The 21,737-nt window shown below is 41.0% G+C and overlaps 1 protein-coding gene across 9 annotated transcripts in view; it reads right to left on the bottom strand.

Moving 5' to 3' along the window:
- The window catches only part of PRR14L (proline rich 14 like), a 61,651-nt gene that overhangs the window by 16,656 nt on the left and 23,258 nt on the right, over positions 1-21,737 (bottom strand). For 6 of the 9 annotated variants that reach the window (XM_019643147.1, XM_019643153.1, XM_019643154.1 and 3 more), the window contains 3 exons: positions 6,275-11,432; positions 3,619-3,790; positions 2,949-3,055 (listed from right to left, as the gene is read on the bottom strand). In XM_019643147.1, coding sequence (XP_019498692.1) covers positions 2,949-3,055; positions 3,619-3,790; positions 6,275-11,432 — 5,437 coding nt within the window. The remainder of the gene's footprint in view (positions 1-2,948; positions 3,056-3,618; positions 3,791-6,274; positions 11,433-21,737) is intronic. The other 3 variants (XM_019643152.1, XM_019643156.1, XM_019643151.1) reach the window with 2 other exon arrangements.

The raw sequence follows: 21,737 nt of genomic DNA, 5'->3' as shown, positions 1-21,737 counted from the left end.
GGGTAGTCTTATACGGCGAGTATATAACAAACTCTGTATTTTGAGTGGAAATGTTAGGGGGTCGTCTTATACGCCGGCAAATACGGTATATAAATTAATGGATTTATTTCTGATTGTTTTTACATGATTCTTAATTGTTCCTGGAAGTCTAACAACAGAGTTTCATTCATGTATGCATATATTTTCTGAAGCAGTATCATGCTTTCTACCATACTCTTCACTTCATAATTTATTATTTTAGCTACACATTACATTGCTTTATTATAAATTCAGTAACGAGAAAGAGCATTATCGTATTTTAATAATGCATGATTAAAATGGATAAATTACTTATATTTCTTATATATGATTTTAACTGACTTGTAGCTTTTACCAATCTACCTTACATGTTTCATAACTTATTTCTCAATGATTTACATAATATTCTTATAGGTAAAAATTAACACATTTACTTGAGATGGAAAACAGAAAAGTTAAGAATGAATGACTGATGGACTTGAATAATTACAACTGCCTTTGCCATTAAGCTGTATGTGTTTTCCAAACACTGAGACACTGATTGCCTTTAATGTCTGGGCAACAGAACCTACTAACCACTGCCTTTTGATCCTTTGCTTTCAAAAAAATTAGGCGATAAATTATTAAATATAATTTGATGATAAATCACTGATTTTTTTTGCGTATTATTTGAAAGAAGTCGACAAAGAATTGAAAGTCATTTCTATATTAAAATTCACTCCCAATTACTTATTTATATAAACAGTGTTTTTCAGAACTTCTATCTTCATATCAATGTGAGATAGAATATATCCAATTCTGAATCCTATTTCATCCTACAAATAAGTACTATTCAACCAGGATATCTGAAATATTTAAAAAATAGCCCTTGAAAAAAAGCAAATGCATTGTTTGCCTTAACGTGTAGGCTAAACCAACCATTGTCAAGTAAACAGTGATAACTGGGTTTTAAAAATAAAAACAGGGCTGGCTGGCCGAGTGGCGTGTTGGTTAAGAGTTGGCTTGGGATGCCAGCTCTGCGCAGCAGGGCCCTGGTTTGGATCCCATATTAGGGCCAGTGACACTGCCCTCTACAGCTAAGATGGTGAACAACAGCTCGACCTGGAGCTGGGCTGCCCTGAGTCGCCGGCGACGGCATAGGCTGCAGTGGGCTGCCATAAGCTACCGTGAGTGGCTGGCAGCCGGCGTGAGCAGCCGGCAGCCAGCATGAGCTACCAAGAGCCACCGTGAGCGGCCGTCCAGTGGCCGGCGACCCATCTGCCTCACCTGGGAAGAGCGCAATGATAATACCAAATGGGCCAGTGAAGCGACGTCCTCCACAACTGGACTGAAGAACAAAAGGACAGCAACTTGTCTGTTCCCCTTCTGATTCCCCAATAAAATCTTTTTAAAAAATGAATAAATACGAATAAAAATAAAAACAATCTCTTGAAAAGACATGGTAGGATGATCAATAAAATAACTGTAAGATAAAAATACAATAGAGATAAAAACCACATGGGAAAAGTGGGATGTCAATCATGAGCACAGTTAACAGTTAACTATTTATTGCATTTGTGTTATGTGAAGCAATATAATAAATACAGTACACAATTTTTTCTCAATTAGATTGTAAAGCAATCTTGGGCAATGAAAATTCTTATTCACATTTTACAGGTAAGTTCTGGAAGCTCAGAAAGGTTAAGTAGCTTACCTTGGGTTCCTTAAGCCTAACCACTGTTAGGCTTCTAATGAAAAATGAAGGAGTGAAAGCAACCACATGAAAATACAATTCTGGGGATCTTTCTTTATTTTTATTTTTTAAGATCTTTTAAAAATGTATAAATTTTCATAGTGTGTCTGTGTAATATATATAATTCCAAAACCAGAATCAGGCCTAATACATAATTTGGTAATCTGTCTTTTCTTCCCACTTCACTCTATAGTGTTAGCAATTATCTCTGTCATAAAAAATCAATCTTTAGGGCTGGCCGAGTGGCGCGATGGTTAAGAACTGGCTAGGGACGCCAGAGGGCCCCAGTTTAGATCCCACATATGAGGGCCAGTGACACTGCCCTCCACAGCTAAGATGCTGAACAACAGCTCGACCTGGAGCTGGGCTGCCGTGAGTCGCCAGCAACGGCGTAGGCTGCAGCCCCTGTGGCAGTGGGTTGCCATGGGCTACCGTGTGTAGCCAGCAGCCAGCGTGAGCGGCCAGCAGCCACAGTGAGCGGCCGTCCAGAAGCCGGCGACTGATCTGCCTCGCCCGGGAAGAGCGCAATGATGGTGCCAACTTGGGCCAGTGAAGCAACGTCCTCAACTAGACTGAAGAACAAAACGACAGCAACTTGTCTGTTCCCCTTCCCCCAATTCCCCAGCACTGTTCCCATCCCCCCCAATTCCCTAATAAAAATCTTAAAAAAAAAAAATCAATCTTTAGAAACCAAAAATTTAAAGGCTATAATATAGACCATAACATGGACCTGGCATTTTCTAAAGAAAACTAAACTTCTTTCCCTCATGACCTTTATGTTCCTTCCCAGTTTTGTGCACAGAATGTTGTGTACTCAGGATGTGGGGTTGTGTAAACCTGTGTGAGACAGAAACCACCTATGTCATGATTGACACCATAGCCCAACAGGCTTCTTAATCACTGAGCCTCAGCACCCTCACTAAACCTGAGGACAACAGTGCTTACCTCCCAGCATCATTAGAGGGTGAACTGAGATTCTGTACACGCAAAGCGACAGCACAACACCTCAATGAAAAGGATTAAGAATGCATTAACATATACCTGCATATAAATCTCTGGCCATGTTGCCAATGAATTCTTTTGGATAAAGAGAGGTATAACAAATAGCTCAGAATAGATGATCATTTAAAAGGTAATTTTGTTCTGCCAAACCATTTTCAAAAACAGTGAAGCTATGTGTATTAGAGAAAGAGCTCACCTTTTGGGTCGAGGAAGGCCCATGGGGGTAAGATTAGGGTCTGGCTTAGGAATGGTTTTCCGGATGCGAATCTGTGAGACTTTCTTTGGCCTCTTCTCTGGCTCAGCCTATTTTTAAGGATTAAAAAGAAATGGTCAAGTTGCAAGACGTTTTAAATATATAAAGCCCCTTTTCTTGACACTCATGATATCACTTCCTCAGTTTACAGATGACTGTAATAAGTAGTTTACGACAAAGCTTCGCCTCCTGCCAACAGCGTTTAACTAACCCCCTTTATATTATCAAGAGAATTTTACATTCAATTCAGTTATTGAGTTATCAATATGAAAGTTTGCAACCATGGGGGAGAGCAGATTTGAAAAAACAATATTGTTCACTCATCCTCTTTGAATGCATGAAGCTGCTCTGTGGTTTAATTCTCTAAACACTGTTAAGTGCTGTCGTCAAGAATAAAAGGCTCTGGAAAACAGTATAGTGGAGGAGATCCAGGGTATTCTTTAGTGGCCAAACATAAAACCTCCTGTCTTGGTCATCTCCAGCACTCAGCAAAAGCTAAAGGTGGTAAGTGAAGACACTGAGGGGCCTGTCTGTGTCCATCACGTGATCTGTAGTCATCAGTGGGCCTCTCCAGTGCTACCACCACTTGATCCTACCAGCATTTTCAGCTTACCTCTTTCTGTTCTGGAGGGCTACTCTGTGGATGGGGGCACGCTGCTGTTACACCATCCAGTTCATTAAACCCAGGAACTGGAAATTCAGAGGCTGAAAGCAGGAGCTTGCTGACAGCTGAGTCTGTTACCAAGCAAGACTTTGGTACCAAGGCAGGGAATGGAGGTTCGAGCCTAGCAACACGGAGAGAAAAGCAGAGAAAAAAATATAGCAGGTTTTCTTTCGACCTCAGCACATGCAACTTCTTAACATTCAGACTAGGATTGAAGCCTTTTACCAGCAATAACATTTCTAGTCAACCTGTTCTCTAGTCACTTCTGGACACAGCCTGTGTCTGCATATGCAAAAATTGACAAGAATGTGTTTAATCCATTGCACTGGTATGGAACAATGAAAAATGTAAAAAGAAACAGATTTTGGGAGGCACGGAAGACATTTAGTGAACTAAACAAATGAAACCAATCCCATCCAGGTACTGAAGCTGGCTAAATGACCAAGAAATTGCTTGAGAGGGAACTTACGGTACAATGAGCTGGTTAAGTAATTTTGGCCTTCTTCCCCATATTTGGTATTGATTACACATCCCTAGTTGCTACTTGTAATAAAACACATTTGAATCTAAGATTCAATCTGAGATTAAATCTCAGATTGTTCATACGAGAAACGTAGATTAGATTTATGAGAACAAGAAAGAGCTCAGTATCATGCCATGTTCTATCCATGCAGGCAGGGTGGAACACTGGACAAGGAGCTGACCAAATCAGAAATCGGGAGACCTCGGTTCTAGGTCAGTTCAGCTGAAACACTAACCAGCTAAGTGATCTGGGTTAGAAAAAAACCATGTGCCTCAGACTCATAATCTATAAAAAAGGCAAAAAAGATGCCTGTTCAACCTATATTACAGAGTGCTGGAGAATACAGTTCAGATAAGAAAACCCTATGGAAACATAATTTAATCTTTGTTAAGCCTTGCTTTCTGGGGCTCCCTAACTTATCATGCTTAATATTTCTAAGCGTCTTTAGGAAAATAGAAAACCTCTGGACTCAAAGCCAAAGCATATTATGTTAAGGCACTTTGAGAGCCAATGAGAGGGAAAAGTCCCATACAAACACCACCCCTCCACTTTCCACTTGAATTAAAAAATAAATATAGCAAAAATAAATTTAATTCAAAAAGCTCAAGTTAAAATAAATAAATAAAATCCCAGGTATAGGAAGTAAGGGAGAGAGAAAACATTCCACACCAGGAAACAGAAAAGTTAGGTGGGAAGGAGCTCTGGAAGAGGAAAAAGCACCCAAGGGTCACACACCTTCCTAGGGTAAAATTGTAACTACCCTCCCTCTACACTCACCTCAGGGATGAACTTAGCTTAAAGTAACACGATTTAAAGCTGTGTTTCACAGGGTAGAGAGCAATTATGAGACTGCAGAGGCATACCAAGAAATTAGACAATAAAAGCAGTACACCATCATTTAAAACAATTTGATTCCTTCTAATGTATTTTTATATTAGTTAATATTTTTCTATAACCATAAGACAAGTACTTATATATAGTAATTCAGCTCTCCACTTCAATCAGCCACATTCATGTTTTAGGGTATTTCTCTGAAACCCCTTTTGTAGTTTTCTGCTAAGAAGCGGGGGCAGGGGGTGGACTGGACGACTTCACAATACGCACCAGCAGCTTTCTAAGGACACAGAATCAGCCTGCATAAGAGACCACCCACATACGCAGAGCTCCCAGGCTATTTGGAACTTTAAGCAGTGTTGGTTGTTGAATTTTTAAACCATAGCAATGATAAAGGCAAACTAAAAAATGTTTACTTTCTGTTTACCCAAGGGATTACAAACAGGGGAATTTATCTATGTCTAAAGCAGATCTTTCAGGATGTAACTCTCAAAATTCTTTTTATTCTCTTATTTTTCAATAAGAAGGTAAAATGATACTGGTGAAATTATTTTTAACTATTCTCAGTGGTTGAACCACAAGAACTCTTTTCCAGTTCACTTAAAATTCTATACATTTTACAACTATCGTACGCAAATGCCAATCTTTGAAGCCTCTCTGCTCCAGAAGAAATGCAGAGGTTCAGGTACACCTGAAACTAATATAATAGTGAATGTCAGTTGTAATTGAAAAAGAAAAGGGAAAAAAAATGCAGAGGTTCATAAACTAGATTTGGTTATGCCTATATAACTAATTAACTTATTGAAAACGTATTTCTTCTGTATCCTTTATACACCAAATACTGAGTTAGGTGCTGGCTGTATAATACGTTGTGAACAAGTTATAGTTACAAGACATTATCTGTCACTACAAGTCTTTAACTTGTAATGGTGTTTGTTCTTTGCAAGGTGGGGACATGAGGAGAAAAGAAGATTCACAAGATCTGACGGTTTGCAGAATACATGGACAGAACAAAGAATAGTGCAAAATAAAGGGTTCTGCAGAAAGTCCAGCTTCTGTAGGGAAATTAGAGGGATCTCCACTTAAGAATTACTGCTGGTTTTCTCAGCAGAGATTTCAGATTTTGCAAAGTTATAAGCAGAAAATGCTGACAGAGACTCTGAATAGCCCTACGTTTCCAGTAGAGCCCCTCTCCTCTCCTCACTGGCAGGAAGCAATCATGGGGAACATTCACAAAGAAGAGTTTACCTGCTTGTGGTGCCCAGCGTCAGCGGCCTCTTGCTGTGAGTGGAATGAAGAGCAGAGATTTCGAAGGAGCAGGCAGAAGGTCCATGCTGGCTCCAAATGGAAAGCACTCGGCCCACCGAGTACGGCAGAGAACAGAAGACCTTGTCAGCTATGGAGGCTGGAGACCTTAACCCTTTCAAGCCCTGTGTAAACTGGGTCATGAAGAGCCTCTGCATGGTAGGCATGTGGCTGGAGAAGCTCCGTTTTTTTGTCCAGATTCGGTAACATCCAGGGGAACAAAGTGCTAGCAGTGTGTGAAGGCCAAGGACAGAGCAGCCTGCTCTGGTCTGGACGATGGCGGTACCCCCACAGTCCTGGAGAGGAGCTGGAGGGTGGGGAGGAGCCTGGGCATGTGCCTGACCATGGAGGCCAGTGTCTTCCCTGAATGTGGCCATCCCAGGGCAACCGTGGGACAAGAAAAAAGAAAAGGTCCACTTGGGAGGCTGAGAAGGGTACCGGGCGGCCTCTCCTAAGGCAAGCCTTGCTGGAGCACAGTGCTCAGGAAAACTCCTTGGGGACTCTGAAGTGCACTCAGAGCCTGATTTCACATGAAAGGATACAGGGAAGATTTCGGAACCGAACAGCAGGGACGGCATCTTGTTGCTCAAATCTATGAAGCTCAGTTTGATGGCTTCCAGCGGATAAAGTGTCAAGGGTTTACTAGTAGGCCTTTTATTCCATCCAGTTGCTGTCACATATGGACTCAGCTGCATTGTATTGTGTGAAAATCCATCCAGGAGCCTTTTATATCTGAGCCGCTTGTAGCTTTTAGCCACTGGAAGAAGTTCAGAGGAACACCGCCGGTATCTCAGTTTCTGGGTCTTTGCAGCTGGAGCCAGTTTGGAGGCAAGGATGGACAGCTTGGTGAGTAAGGCCGATTCTTTGGTAGGCTTCCTGACATTCAGGCTCCTAAGGAGATGGCACGGAGTAGCCTTCTGCTTTGGTATGTGGCTAACTAAGGTCCTGGCAGGTACTGTTTTGGGGTCCAGTCTGGTGGGTGCAGACATAGCATGTGAACTGAAAAATCTGTGTGCTTTTGTGGGGATGGTTTCTGTGGAATGCTTTAAAAAGGCAGAATTTCTGATTTTACTTAATTTTCTCCCTATGTTGGCTTGCTCCTGACAGGAAACTTTCTTACATGTTCGATGGGGCTGCTTCTTTAAGGTAAGCACTCCTTTCTGATGTGACGTCTTCCCAGAGGCACTGTGTATTTCATCACACCTAGCAGGGCTGTGGTCTTGTGCTTTGTTTTGGGGGGCACCATGAAGGCAAGGACCTATACACAACTCGGTGTCCTTTTTTAATGGGTGACAGATGTTTTCCTCCTCTGGGTCTTTCAACTTCTGAAACTGTGCAGCAATGTCACCCCTGGCAAGCTTTGCTGGGGTGATTCCTTTCATCATGGTGGACTCATCTTTGCATCCCTTAGGTTGGTTCTTATTTTGCACCTTATCTGACAACATATTAGATGATGTGCATTGTTCCAATATCCTATGTGCTTCTTTTTGATGTTTATATTCCTCTTCCTTCTGCAACGTGTAGTTCAAAACCCTCTGGCTTTGCTGTTCTTCAGCATCACCAAGCATCCCCTGGGATTTAAAGTGGATCTGAGAAATCTTACTCATATTACCACTGCAACCATCTTCACTGGTAATCGCCTCCTCAGATTTCTCTCCAACAGTGATGTGACATGGTGATCCCCTCCGATGTTCTTCAGCTTCTTCTGTCACTTTAGTTTCTGTTTCCATCGTCAATGGCAAAGTTTTCACACAGATATCTATGCTGTTTCCTTCACTAGGGTTACTCATATCCCTTGGTGCTTCTTCCTTCATCTCAGGCGGGACTGTGCAGTCCTTTACATTTTCACAAAGCATTTCACCGTCTTTTGGCATACAAAGATTTTTCAGGTTGGTTTCTTCACTCTTAATATTTGCTTCTGAAATTTTTTGAGAAGACAGATATGAAGGCATTCTCTCGATGGATTTCGGGCTCCCTGGGGGAACAGAGTTCTCACCTTGGTGTCCAGAAGATATCAACTCTTTTGAAGGAATTCCAAGGGTATTTTCCTTCTCAAACTCAGAATTTATTTCTAGTCTTGATCTTTCAATTACTCCTTGTGTTTCTCTCAGAGATGCTTCTTTAACTTGCTGTTCATGATGAATATAATTTAAAGACACATTTACTCTATCCAACAGTCTTATACTTAATGGTTCATGATCTGCAACAGACTCTATCTCATTGGCACAAGAGTCTGGACACACCTCCATTTCACAATCTTTTAACGATCTGCAGACTCTCTCTTCACATGATTTTAATGATTTTTTTATTTCAAAAGATTCCGCTGTAGAGGAAGGAGCATCTGAGAAATCTAAATCCCAGTCAATCATAAATGTAGCGTTCCGTTCTCCTCTCTGAAACAGGGTATTCCTTGAGGTACCATGTAATGCTAGTCCATCTTGCTGTGCACTACCATCATGTGTGTTAGATGCTCTTATGTCCAGCATGCCTTCTGTAGGCTTATTACTACAGTCTGTGTAGACAATGTCTTCAGTACCGTCTGTGGACTTCCTACAACCAGAAATCCTTTCAAAGGCTCCTTTCAAATCACCTTCCTTTGGACTACCACCAGACGGTGAGTTATTGCCTGAACCAACTGGCAGATCCTTTTGGTTGTGGCTTACCTCTCTGACAGGCTCTGTAACCATCTCTCTCTGGTCACTACCTAGTGCCTCCTTAGTTGGTTTATCTTCACGTCTGCATTCAGCTGGTCTGTATGGGTTACACTGGCAGTCAAGGACTTCATCTGTCTTCTGATCAGGAGTTTCAACTGCTGGGGTCATGTTTTTAAAACTGGAGAACATAACAGTAGGAGGCTGGTCCAACAGTTTCTCAGGATTTGGAATGTTTACAGATTGGTTTAGTTCCTGTGTGGCACAATTGCAGATGTTATATTTACAAAATACAGTCTCTTTGGGTATATCCTGTTCCTTTAATTCTAGCCCTTCCTTAATGGGTTGGATGGGATTGGTGGTGTGAATGGTTTCATTTGGAGCTTCTGTCCTTTCGTTTCTGACCTTATTGCCCGGAAGGCTGTCTTTAGTTTCCCTCCCATCAAGTTCATTTTCCTCTGATGTATAACTCGCTTTATGGGTACTACGTTCCATGGAGTCTTCTCTTCCTGGAGAGTGGAGATCACTGTGCTGAAATGCATTCTCATACTTGGTTATCAAAGAGTTTTCAACTTCCGGGATGATTCTGCTAGACTCAAAAACAGCACAAGCAGAACACATGCTCTCTTCTTGTGCATTTTTTCTTCTACAATGGCAGCTAGAGAGATCCTGAGATTGAACACTTTGACATTCCATGACAGAGACCTCTGCTTCTTCCTTACTTGAGAGAAGTCTGAAATGTAGATCTTCTGTTCCTGAATCAGCCATTTTGTTTTTACTTTCTAGGCTCCCTGGTTTAATGTTTAAGGTGGGATTGTTTGAAGAGGCACCACAGCTTTTGTCACCTGGTGGAGAGATGTCTTTCATTTTTGTCTTCATGAGAATGGTTTGGGTATCAGCAATGACATCTGCTTTGTCCTCTAATGGAGGGTGATGGCTCTGTTGGGAATCCTCGCTTGTTGTTAAAGGCATCTCTTTGTCAGTTGGCAACTTCGCATGATCTTGAGAATTAAGGGACACTTGATTTAAAACACATTCACTTTCTATTTTGTTTACAACCAATTCTTCAGTACAAGGAGCTTCATACATCTCACAGGCGATGCTCTGTTCATCTAAATGTGGAATATTGTCCTGTGAGGTCTGTACAGCTTTTTCTGACTCAGGTCTGTAACCAAATTTTAGGGATGATGATAACTGAGCAGTATCTTTCTTGGATTTTGATCCCTCATTTACAGGATTTTTCTGGTCCTCAGGCATTAAACTCACAAGGGATTTTTTTTCAATCATAAATTCATTATATGATGCTTCATTTAACTGGGTGTTGCCTTCCAGATTTCTCTGGGTGCTGACTAAGGAGTCTTTACTGTAAATCTTTTCACTTAATATACTGGGTTTGATAGTGGTTGTCTGTTCTGGATCTTCGATCTGCATCAAGGAGGAAAAACTGTTCTCTTCAGATTGTTTGCCTGGATGGCTCATATTAGTAAAAGTTTCTCTATGGTCCTCATGGCTTGTTAAGCTAACTTCAATGTCTAAAGTGACTTTCAAATCTTTTTTTTTTAACACTGCTTCCGTGGCTTCAGTAAAAGAATTGGGCATTAAAGAAGTAGAGCTGTCTGTATGGGTACTGCCTTGAATGCAATAGTTACCGTGGATATTTTCTTTTGGGGAGGCGACAGTCTGTTTTTCTCCAGAACAATGACCACTAGCATCCTCTTCTGGTTGTCTGGCATTAACAAGAAACAGTTCCTCACTTTCACTCCTGGGGTTCAAAAACTGTTCTTCATTTTCTTCTCTAGAAGACAAGTTCTTGTTTTGATCGTCCCCATCAAAACAGGAATTGTCTGTCTTTTCAGCAGATCTCTTCAGCAAGCCATCACCTTCAAAACCACATTTTTCTAAGGATGATGTTCTGGATTCTGGACCAGATGAACTTGATGTGAAACATGAAATTTCTGAATTTTCTTCTAAGGGTTCTACAACAACTACATGTCTCGAGAGTTTGGGACTGCCGTGTGCAGAACTGTGTTTTTCATTATGGTGGCCAAGAATCTGTTGGTGATTGTCATCTGCTTCACAGACAAGGCTTAACTTACACAACTCTTCCTTCCCATTGTCCACTTTGGAAATGGCACTTTTTCCTGGTAATGACAACCAAGAAGGACAAGTTTTTAATTCTTCACATTCTTTTCCTTTAGGAGTTGTTTCTGTTAACCCAGGGTCCACAAAGTTTAAAGGCGCTAGGGAAACTAATATGCTGGTCTCTGAAACCTCACCACTGGTCATGATTTTGTCTACTTCTGGGTGTTCGCTGCACCCGGCCGAGAGACCTTCACTCACATTGCCATTCTCATGTCCTTCATTATTATCTGTCTTAGACCCATTGACCTTCATACCTTGTACTTCTTCAGATTTTAGGAGAGTTTCCATTGTAATTTGTACATTTTCTTCTGCACAAGAGAAATAAATCCAAATCAGTATGCAATCATAAAATCATTGGCTCTGCCTTCATGAATTTAATCACGCAACCAATGGCAACTCAAAGAGAGAATTGCAAAACAAGTGCACTATACCATTGGTTTTGTTCTTTTCTGTAGAACATGATGGAGGGCCAAAACGTACCTGGCAGAAACAGATAATTTTGAACAAATGCCCTTCTCTAAATGTTGTTTACGTAAATGTACCTGCTTACCAGACAAGACTACAACATGGAGACAAATGCCTCAGAGTCTTAAGAAGCTTCCATTCTGAGACATTAATAAAGTAGACTCAATACAACAGCTTGTATTATTAGATGACCACCTTATTATTTGAATAAATACTAATAAATTATAGATAAGTTACCTCTTTGAAAAAGAATAGTTATACACAAAACTTCATGTAAAAGGGATTAATCTGTAAGTTCAATATTAGTCTTGGACCCAATTCTTCCTTACAATATTGGTCATGAACTGAAGCTGACTTGTTTGGTATGCTCTCCACTTTTGAATAAATTAGAAAATTTCCATTATGAAACACTGAAAAACAAAAAATCTTTTTTTGCAGAATGTAAATGCAATTCACAAAGGAGTTTTACTGTACACAATTTCTATGAAATCCTAGGTATAGGATGAAGTATAAAGACGTTCCCCAAACTTGTTAATCTACAAAAAAAAAATTTTCATTTCTCTCCCTTCTGAGAAACAAATGCAAAGTTATATAAATTCATGTCTATATGTGTGTGTGTGTGTGTGTGTGTGTGTGTATAACAGGACACTTGCACTAAACAGATAAAGCAAAATACAAATCAATCTAAAAATCTAATTCCCACGAGAATATAAACTCCACGAGGGTAAGGATTGTTTGTCTTGGTCTCTCCTCTTCACTAGAATCCAACATAATACCTGGTATATAATAGCACTCAGTAATTATCTGTGGAATTAATAAATGAATACAGGAATACAGTTAGGTCAAATCATCAAATGCTATTAATTGTGTCTTCCTAGGCTTTCCCTATCCATTTTTCAGTTGGTAGTGAGAGCAGCAATTTTGAGAGGGAGAGCAGCAGTGCAGCGGGCTCTGTGATATTCCTTGCCGCTCTGAGTCTGTTGCCTCCTTTGAATAAGAGGGGAAGTACATTTACCTCAGTGTTATTTTCAGGATTAAATTAAATACAATATGTAAAACATCACCCAGTAGGGCCGGCCAAGTGCTCAGCTGTTTAAGAGCTCGCTTGGGAGCGCCAGCCCTGAGCAGCAGGGCCCCGGTTTGGATCCCACATTGAGGGCCAGTGACGCTTGCCCTCTACAGCTAAGATGAACAACAGCTCGACCTGGAGCTGGCCTGCTGTAAGTTGCCAGCGACGGTGTAGGCAACAGCAGGGCTGCAGCATGCTGCCTTGAGCTATGTGAGTGGCTGGCAGCCAGCATGAGCAGCCAGGAGCGGTGTGAGCTGCTGAGAGCCGCTATGAGCGGCCGACCAATGACCGGTGACCGATTGCCTCACCCGGGAAGAGCACAATGATCATACCAACATGGGTCAGTGAAGTGATGTCCTCCACAACTAGACTGAAGAACAAAAACAGCAATTTGTCTACTTGTCTGTTCCCCTTCCCCGATTCCCCAACGCTGTTCCCCTCCCCCTAATTCCCCAATAAAAATCTTTAAAACAAAACAAAACCATCACCCGGTAGTGCCTGCCATTTAAAGAAGAGGTGCCCTGGGCTGGCCAAGTGGCGCATTGGTTAAGAGTTGGCCTGGAACGCCAGCTCTGAGAAGCAGGGCCCCGGTGCGGATCCCACATGAGGGCCAGTGACGCTGTGCCTTCTACAGCTAAGATGGTGAACAACAGCTCGAGCTGGAGCTGTGCTGCCATGAGTCACCGGCGATGGCAGAGGCTGCAGTGGAGCTGCAGTGGGCTCCTGTAAGCTACCGTGAGCGGCCATCCAGTGACCAGTGACCCATCTGCCTCACCCGGGAAGAGCGCAATGATAATACCAACATGGGCCAGTGAAGCGACGTCCTCCACAACTAGACTGAAGAACAAAAGAACAGCAACTTATCTGTTCCCCTGACCCAATTCCCCAATAAAATCTTTAAAAAAATAAAAAATAAAGAAGAGGTGCCTTTCCTGTGCTCTGTTTTCTTTGATTCTTATTTTATTCAACCTGACAATAGCTAAAATGATAAACTTAATAAATAAGCAAGGACACAGCGTTTAAAAATATTTGGAGTGAGCAAATATTAGATGGATAAACATACACTGGTTTGGTAAGTTTGCACAGATACCACCGACAAAAGGCAGCTTCGAAATCCTAAAGCCCCACATAGTATACAGCTTTCTTTTTCTTTTTAAAGATTTTTCAGGGAAATTCAGGAAGAAAAACAGCCAAGTTGTTGTCCTTCAAACTTGGTTGTGGAGGGCGCAGCTTCCAGTCCAGTAGCATCTGGCTGCCCAATGGCAGCTCGTGGCCGCTCAGCTCAAGGTGCCATGTTCAATCTTAGTTGCAGGTGGGCACAGTCCACCATCCCCATGCAGGAGTCGAACTGGAAACCTTGTTGCTAAGAGCACACGCTCTAACCACTGAGCCATCTGGCCGCCTGTCGGCAGCTCAGCTCAAGGCGCTGTGTTCAATCTTAGTTGTGGGTGGGCGTAGCCTACCATCCCATGTGGGAGTCGAACCAGCAACCTTGTTAGGAGCAAGTGATCTCACCAGCTGAACCATCCTGCCACCTGTTGGCAGCTCAGCGGCATCTCAGCTCGGGTGCAGCTCACTGGCCCATGTGGGAATTGAACCAGTGACCCTGTTGCTCAGAACTCGTGCTCTTAACCAACTGAGCCACTTGGCTGACCCAGTATACAGTTTTTTAACTAGCCTACTCTCTTTATCACAGCAGATAATTCTACCCTCTGCATGAACTATTTTTTTTCTTTTGTAGTCATCACACTGCTTAATTTTATTATAAATCTACAATAACCAATAATACAATGTGGAATAAAATACACAATCTAGAAATAAACCCTCACAAATATGGCCTATTGATTTTTGACAAAGGTTTGAAGGCCCTAACAATGGAGAAAGATAATAATGAAAATTATTATCATTTCAATAAATGATATCTGAACAATTGGATATCCAAATAGAAAAAAAATATGAACCTTGACATAAACTTCATACCTCATGCAAAAATTAACTCAAAATGGGTCCTAGATGTAAATGCAAAAACAAAACCATAAAACTTATGGAAGAAAACACAGGAGAAAAATTTCATAAGCTGGAGTTAGATAAAGAGTTCTTATATACATGAGACCAATAACATAACCATAAAAAAAAGAATGATACATTGAACTTCATCAAAAGTTAAAACTTTACTCTGTGAAAAGCACTATTAAGAGAATAAAAAGACAAGCTACAGACTGGAGGGAATATATCTGCAAATCACATAAAAGACTTCAAAGGACCAAAGAGGAACTGTCTTAACTTTTAAAGGCTCTTCAAACAGCGTGCCTCAGTTTACGTTACAAATTTATTCTCCAGGCAGAGATGATCCGTTCCACGCTTTAAAAACTTAAGTACAGAAAGAGTAAATGGCTTTTTTATAGTCACACAATAAATCAGTGCATGACTCAGGATATACGAGATAACACATAAAACTCCTTGTTTGCCAAAGGGCTCAATCATGTCTGTAAAAATCCTCTTCCTTAAATTGGAAGAGTAACACTTTCCTTCCATCCATAGCATAGGTTTAATCTGAAATAAAACAACCTAAGAAATGTGAATCAAAACTTGGCTACGTAGGGGTGGATTCCAAGGTTGAGAACCAGCCCACAGGGGGCGCAGTGTTGGGAGGATGGCCTCGGGCGCGTAGGGCCAGGTCCTCGCGCAACTGCCATCTTCCCTCAGTCTGGAGGCACTGCACCAGTACCTTCTGAATGAATCTTTTCGGCCAGGCCTGCCCCACCACCACCTGATTTTCTAAGCTTGTCCCGACTCATGGAACTCATGTCCAGCTGCTGCCTTCTCCTGAGGTCCCTCCTGCTTTGCGATCCCTGATAGGCCCCTCCAGAACTTGCCTGCCATACACATTACATCTTCCTGAAGCGTCCCAGCCTCTGGAAGCAGGTGCTTTCTCGTCGCCGCCCTGGCACCCATGGTGCACCCAGCCTGCACATGAATTTCTACGCATGAATATTCTAGATGATTTTATTATCTCTCCATTGAACACAACAGCTTTCATTAAATCATTCCCGTATATTCTGGGCCTTTCCACTCTGTTCCTACACTATGCTAGTTGTATTCCTGATTATATCTGCTCAGAAAAATTCTGAAACTCTTCATCCACCCTCAAACTGTCTACCGCGCAAGGCACTTAAGGCAAAAGTCTCCCTAGAGTCCCTACCTGCTGGCAGAATGCCTGTTTTCCACTTGGTGGAGTCTTGGGGAGAACGCAGGAGAGCAGTGAATTTCCCGTGGTGTGGCAGAAGGTTGGGTAGGGAAGTTGCCTTGTGTACAGCTTGAAAGCAAAATGATACTCTGCCCACTCTTAAACTTTAAGTGTTTGGAACAACTTTATTAGAAAGTTTTGAAAAGGATGTGGAACACAGATATGGCTCATCTATCATGTGGGGAGAAAGATGGCACCTACTTGTAGAACTTAGAAAAATTAGACAAGTTAATATATATAAAGCTCTTAGAAGTTCCAGAAAGAGTCCATGCTTGATTAGTGCTAGCCACTCCTTGGACTTCTACTCCCTATCAAAACCCTCTGTAATGCTGTTTCTCAATTATTTGTTTAATACAGTACCTCCATAAGACTGGTGCTATTTGAGGAAAGAAACGATCTTAATGATTGTTGTGGTCTCAGTACCCAACACTGACTGTGGCACATGGCAGGTACATAATAGAGGTTGGCTGAATGAAGTGTTAGATCAGGGAAGTTGTTAAAAGTATTAGGTATACTCAATCCAACAATTCTGTATCCCCATTCTCTCTCTCTCTCTCTCTCTCTCTCTCTCTCTATTAAGTTTCAGGTGTACAAAACAACATGATGATTAGACATTTACACATCTCACAAAATGATAACCCCAACAAGCCTACTATCATACAATACCATTGACTACATTCTTTTATTTTTTATTGGGGAATTGGGGGAGGGGAATAGTGTTGGAGAATTGGAGAAGGGGAACAGCCAAGTTGTTGTCCTTTAATCTTAGTTGCAGGTGGGCGCAGCCCGCCATTCCATGTGGGAGTTGAACCGGCAACCTTGTTGTTAGGAGCACGTGCTCTCACCAGCTGAGCCATCCTGCCACCTATTGGCAGCTCAGTTCTGATAAGCTCACTGGTCCATGTGGGAATCAAACCGGCGATCCCGTTGCTCAGAGCTCACGCTCTTAACCAACTGAGCCACCCCACTGACTACATTCTTTATGATGTACTTTACATTCAGTGATTGTATATATATTTTAATTATAATTGACATCCAGTATTTTATATTAGTTTCAGGTATACAGTGCAGTGCTTAGGCACTTACGTAATTTATGAAGTGATCCCCCTGATAAGTCTAGTGCCCACCTGATACCATACATAGTTTTTACAACATTAATTATATCCCCCATACTGTATTTCACATCCCCGTGACTATTTCATAACAACCAATTTATACTTCCTAGTTTCTTCACCTTTCCCATCTCCCCAACCCTGTACCCCCATTTCACTGCAGAATTATTTACAGTGGGTAAGACATGGTAACAACCTAAGTATGCATCTATAGATGAATGGATAATGAAAACATGGTATGTTAAAAAAAAAGACTATTAGGTATACTAGGGGGTGAAACGTATTGAGAAGTATGAGCCCATTTTAGAAGAACAGGAGTCTGAGGACCTTGGCTGAAGATCCTGGCATTATAGTTTTATAATAACCATTTAAAAAGTGCTTATGTTTGTAGAAATTGGCGAATTAATCCTAAAACTCATATGAAAATGCAAGAGACCATAACAATCTTGAAAACAAAACAAAACAAAACAAAGGTGGCAGATTCACACTTCCTGATTTGAAAACTTTCTAAAAAGCTACAGTAACCAAAACAGTGTGGGCACTGGCACAGCATAGACACAAAGACCAATGGAAAAGAATGGAGAGCCCAGAAATAAACTCTAACAGTTATAGTCTATCAACTGCTTTTTGACAAACGGACTAAAAATAATACTTTTCAAAAAACGGTGCTGGGTCAACTGGATATTCACATGCAAAAGAACAAATGTTACTTTAAGTGGATCATAGACCCAAAGAGCTGAAATGATAAAAACTCAGAGAAGAAAACACAAGAGTAAATCTTCATGATCTTTGGTTAGGTACGTAATGATGTGTTAGCTAAGATACCAAAAGTACAAGTGATAAGGAGACTGATAAACTGGACTTCATCAAACTAAAGGGGTAACATCAAAAAGTGAAAAGACGGGCGGCCAGTTAGCTCAACTGGTTGGAGCAAGGTGCTTACAGCACCAAGGTTGCCGGTTTGATCCCTGCATGGGCCGCTGGGTTGCACCCTCCACAACTAGATGGAAACTACCTGACTTGGAGCTCATGGGTCCTGGAAAAACGTACTGTTTCCCAATTAAAAAAAAAAAAAGTGAAAAGACAACTCACTGATGAGAAGAAAACATCTACAAATCATCTAGATCTGCATTTAAAATATATAAAGGATCTTTACAACTCAACAATAAAATGACAAAAACCCTTATTTAAAAATAGGCAGAGGGAGAGGGAGTGTAACTCTCTAATCCTTAAGTCTGTGAAATCACCTAGCACAGTTCTTAGCATATGGGGATTCATTAAATGTTTGTTTTTTCCCTTCTATACCTGTAACTGCTTTCTCTGTCACTATGTAGGTTATACATAGTGACTTCCTTCCAAAGAGTACAGTGTGGAAAGAGAGTGAGGGGAATAATTTTACAGTGGAGAAGTCTGCTAAACATAGACTTACTTTACAACACAGCAATTCCACTCCTAGGTATCTATTCAGTGCAACTGAAAACTATGTCCACATAAAACCTGTACACAAATGCTGAGAACAGAATTGTTCATAATAGCCAAAATGTGAAAAGAACTCAAATGTTCATCAGTGGATAAACAAATAAAATTGAATATTACTCAGCCATAAAAAGGAATGAAGCACTTTGGCTGAACCTTAAAATCTTTATGCTAAACGAAAGCAGTCAGTCACAAAAGACCACATATTGTAAAATCTCATTTACAGAAAATGTCCAGAATAGGCAAATCTATTGAGATAAAAGTATTTGGAAGAGCAGTGGCCAGTTAGCTCAATTGCTTAGAGCGCAGTGCTCATAACACCAAAGTTGCTGGTTCGAGTCCCACGCCCTCCGCAACTAGATTGAAACAGCTACTTGACTTAGGAGCTGATGGGTCCTGGAAAAAACACAGTTCCCCAATTTAAAAAATAAAATAAATAAATAAATAAATAAATAAATAAATAAAATATATGTATATAAGTGTTTGGAAGAAGCTGGGAGTTAGAGGAATGGGGAATGACTGCTGATGGGTACGAGGTTTCTTAAGGTAGTGACAAAAATTGAATCATGGTAATTGATGATTGCACAATTCTAAAAGTACACAAAAAAACCGACTGAATTGTATACTTCAAATGGGTAAACTTTACGGTATGTAAATTTATCTCAAAAAGTTTTTTTTTTTAAAAATTGCTTACAGGGCTGGCTGAGTGGCTCAGTTGGTTAAGAGCTCGCTCAAGAGTTTGAGCTCTGAGCAACAGCAGTTCAAGTCCCGGCCCAAGCTGAGCAGCTGCTGAGCTGCCAACAGGTGGCAGGACGGCTCAGCTAAAAAAAAAACGAAAAAAACTGCTTACATTCTAATTACAACATAAGCAACACCAGAAAGTTTAGACTATTTTTGGGGGGGGGTGTCATCTCCATATAACCACAATTTGGGACAGACATACTAGATAGAGGTTGACAAGGATTAAATAGCATTTGACAAAACCTTTTTTTTTTTTAAAGATTTTATTGGGGAATTGGGGGAGGGGAACAGACAAGTTGCGCTCCTTTTGTTCTTCAGTCTAGTTGTGGAGGATGTCGCTTCACTGGCCCATGTTGGTATTATCATTGCGGTCTTTCCGGGTGAGGCAGTTGCTCGCTGGCCATTGGACGGCTGCTCATGGCAGCTCACGAAAGCTCAAGCCCACTGCTAGCCAGCCCCACGGCAGCCTACGCCATCGCTGGCGACTCACAGCAACCCAGCTCCAGGTCGAGCTGTTGTTCACCATCTTAGTTGTAGAGGGCGCAGCGTCACTGGCCCTCATGTGGGATCCGAACCAGGGCCCTGTTGCTCAGAGCTGGTGTCCCAAGCCAACTCTTACCCAATGCGCCACTCGATTTGGTGGCTAGACTGTGGAAACTAAATATGACGTAAGTTTTGGTTTATTCTACATCTCACCCTCGGGCAGATGTGTAATGGGTTAGCAACACTGTAATATCTTATAAAAGGAACCTCTCCTGTGGAGGTTCACCAAGGCTGCCTAGAGGTGGGGAGACGGTGGCAGACAACCCTATTAGCTTTCGTCATCTCCTAAGCTTCTTTTGACCACTGAACATCTATCTGCCTTTCCAAGTTACAAATAAATTAACAAATAATAAAAAGGATTCAACTCTTTAACTGGAACTCCTATACATTGCTGGTAGAAACACAAAATAGTACAACCACTCTGGAAAAATTTGGTAGCTTCTTATAAAATTAAACATATGCTTTCTAAATGACCCAGCAGTCCCATGCCTAGGTATTTGCCCAGGTGAAATGATAACTCATGTTCACACAAAAACTCACATGTAAGTGTTTATAGCAGCTTTATTCCAAAACTGGAAATAACTCAAATTTCCCTCACGTGGGAAATAACTGATAAAAATCAGATAACAAGATATTCTTCAGCAATAAGAAGCAATGAAATACTGAAACACACAGTAATATGGATGAATCTTAAATGCACCACGCTAAATGAAAAAAGTCAGGCTCAAAGGCTTCTCCTGTATTATTATATTTATAGAACATTCTGGAAAAGGTAAAACTATAGGGACAGAGAAAAGACCACTGGTTGCTATAAGCGCTGTGGTTGGCAAGAGGGACTGGCAATAAGAGCCTGTGAAAAAATTCTGGGGTTATGGTAGTTACACAACTGTATATGTTTGTCAAAACTCACAGTATTGTTCACACACACACACAAAAGGGTGAATTTATTAACGGTAAGATATTCCTTAATAAAAAAAAAAATTCAGTTCCCTAGATGTCTAGACTTCTTCCATGCTGTCTGGTATGTTACTGGATATTTTTCAATTTTTTATCCCTTGAAGTGTAAATTATAGGATAACGACACAAATAGGAATACAAAACAGGAAATATTCATTTCAAAGTATAAAAACAAATCAATAGACTCCAAGAATCTAGATGTATATAAGGCATAAGGGCTTTATTAATAGGTTCGTTCATTCCATCTATGATGCTTAATTTATTCACATAACAGAAAGAAAGGCCTTTAAAAGACTTTCAATTTTAATCATTCTAACTAATTTAAATTATCTTGTTCCCAGAATTATATAAGGTAGTTTTCCCCTCCTTGACTGCTTTCACCTCTGCATCAAAATGTATTCTCATAATGCTCCTCCTGTTTCTGATAATTCACAAATAAGCCTTAAAATTGCTGCTGTGGGAAGAAATATTGATTTTATTCTTGGTGCCTATTCCATCTTTCTTCTACATACAACCTTCCCATAGAAGCCCAGTTACAAGAAATTCCTGAAAATAAAGCAAAACTTGATAATGTCAGTTTATAAAATATTAAACAGAAAATTATAGTGAAACAGGCACATTAAAGCTCAGAACAGCAGAAAGGGCGAGGCACCTGTTAGAGTACCTGATAGGAAGCTCTCGCCTTGTGAAATGTTCCCTCAGCTAATACCCATTGCTGCTCCCCCATGCCTGTTTCTCTTGGACCCGCTCTACAACAACCAAGAAATTAATAATAATATGCCAAATAGCATCCTACCAATTAAAGACTGCTTTTGGTTAACACAAAAGTCCTTTTAAAGGAATAAGCTTGTTCTCATTTCACCGAAATGAGTCACAGCAGACATATGACTAAAGAACCTCAAGGGCCGGCAGAGTGGCTCAGTTGGTTAAGAGCTCGCTCAAGAGTTTGAGCTCTGAGCAACAGCGGTTCGAGTCCAGCCCGAGCTGAGCAGCCGCTGAGCTG

This window comes from Hipposideros armiger, unplaced genomic scaffold (assembly GCF_001890085.2).
Source record: "Hipposideros armiger isolate ML-2016 unplaced genomic scaffold, ASM189008v1 scaffold_75, whole genome shotgun sequence".
Lineage (NCBI taxonomy): Eukaryota > Metazoa > Chordata > Mammalia > Chiroptera > Hipposideridae > Hipposideros > Hipposideros armiger.
Note: the sequence above shows the minus strand (reverse complement) of the source record. Positions and strands in the feature narration are given on the sequence as shown.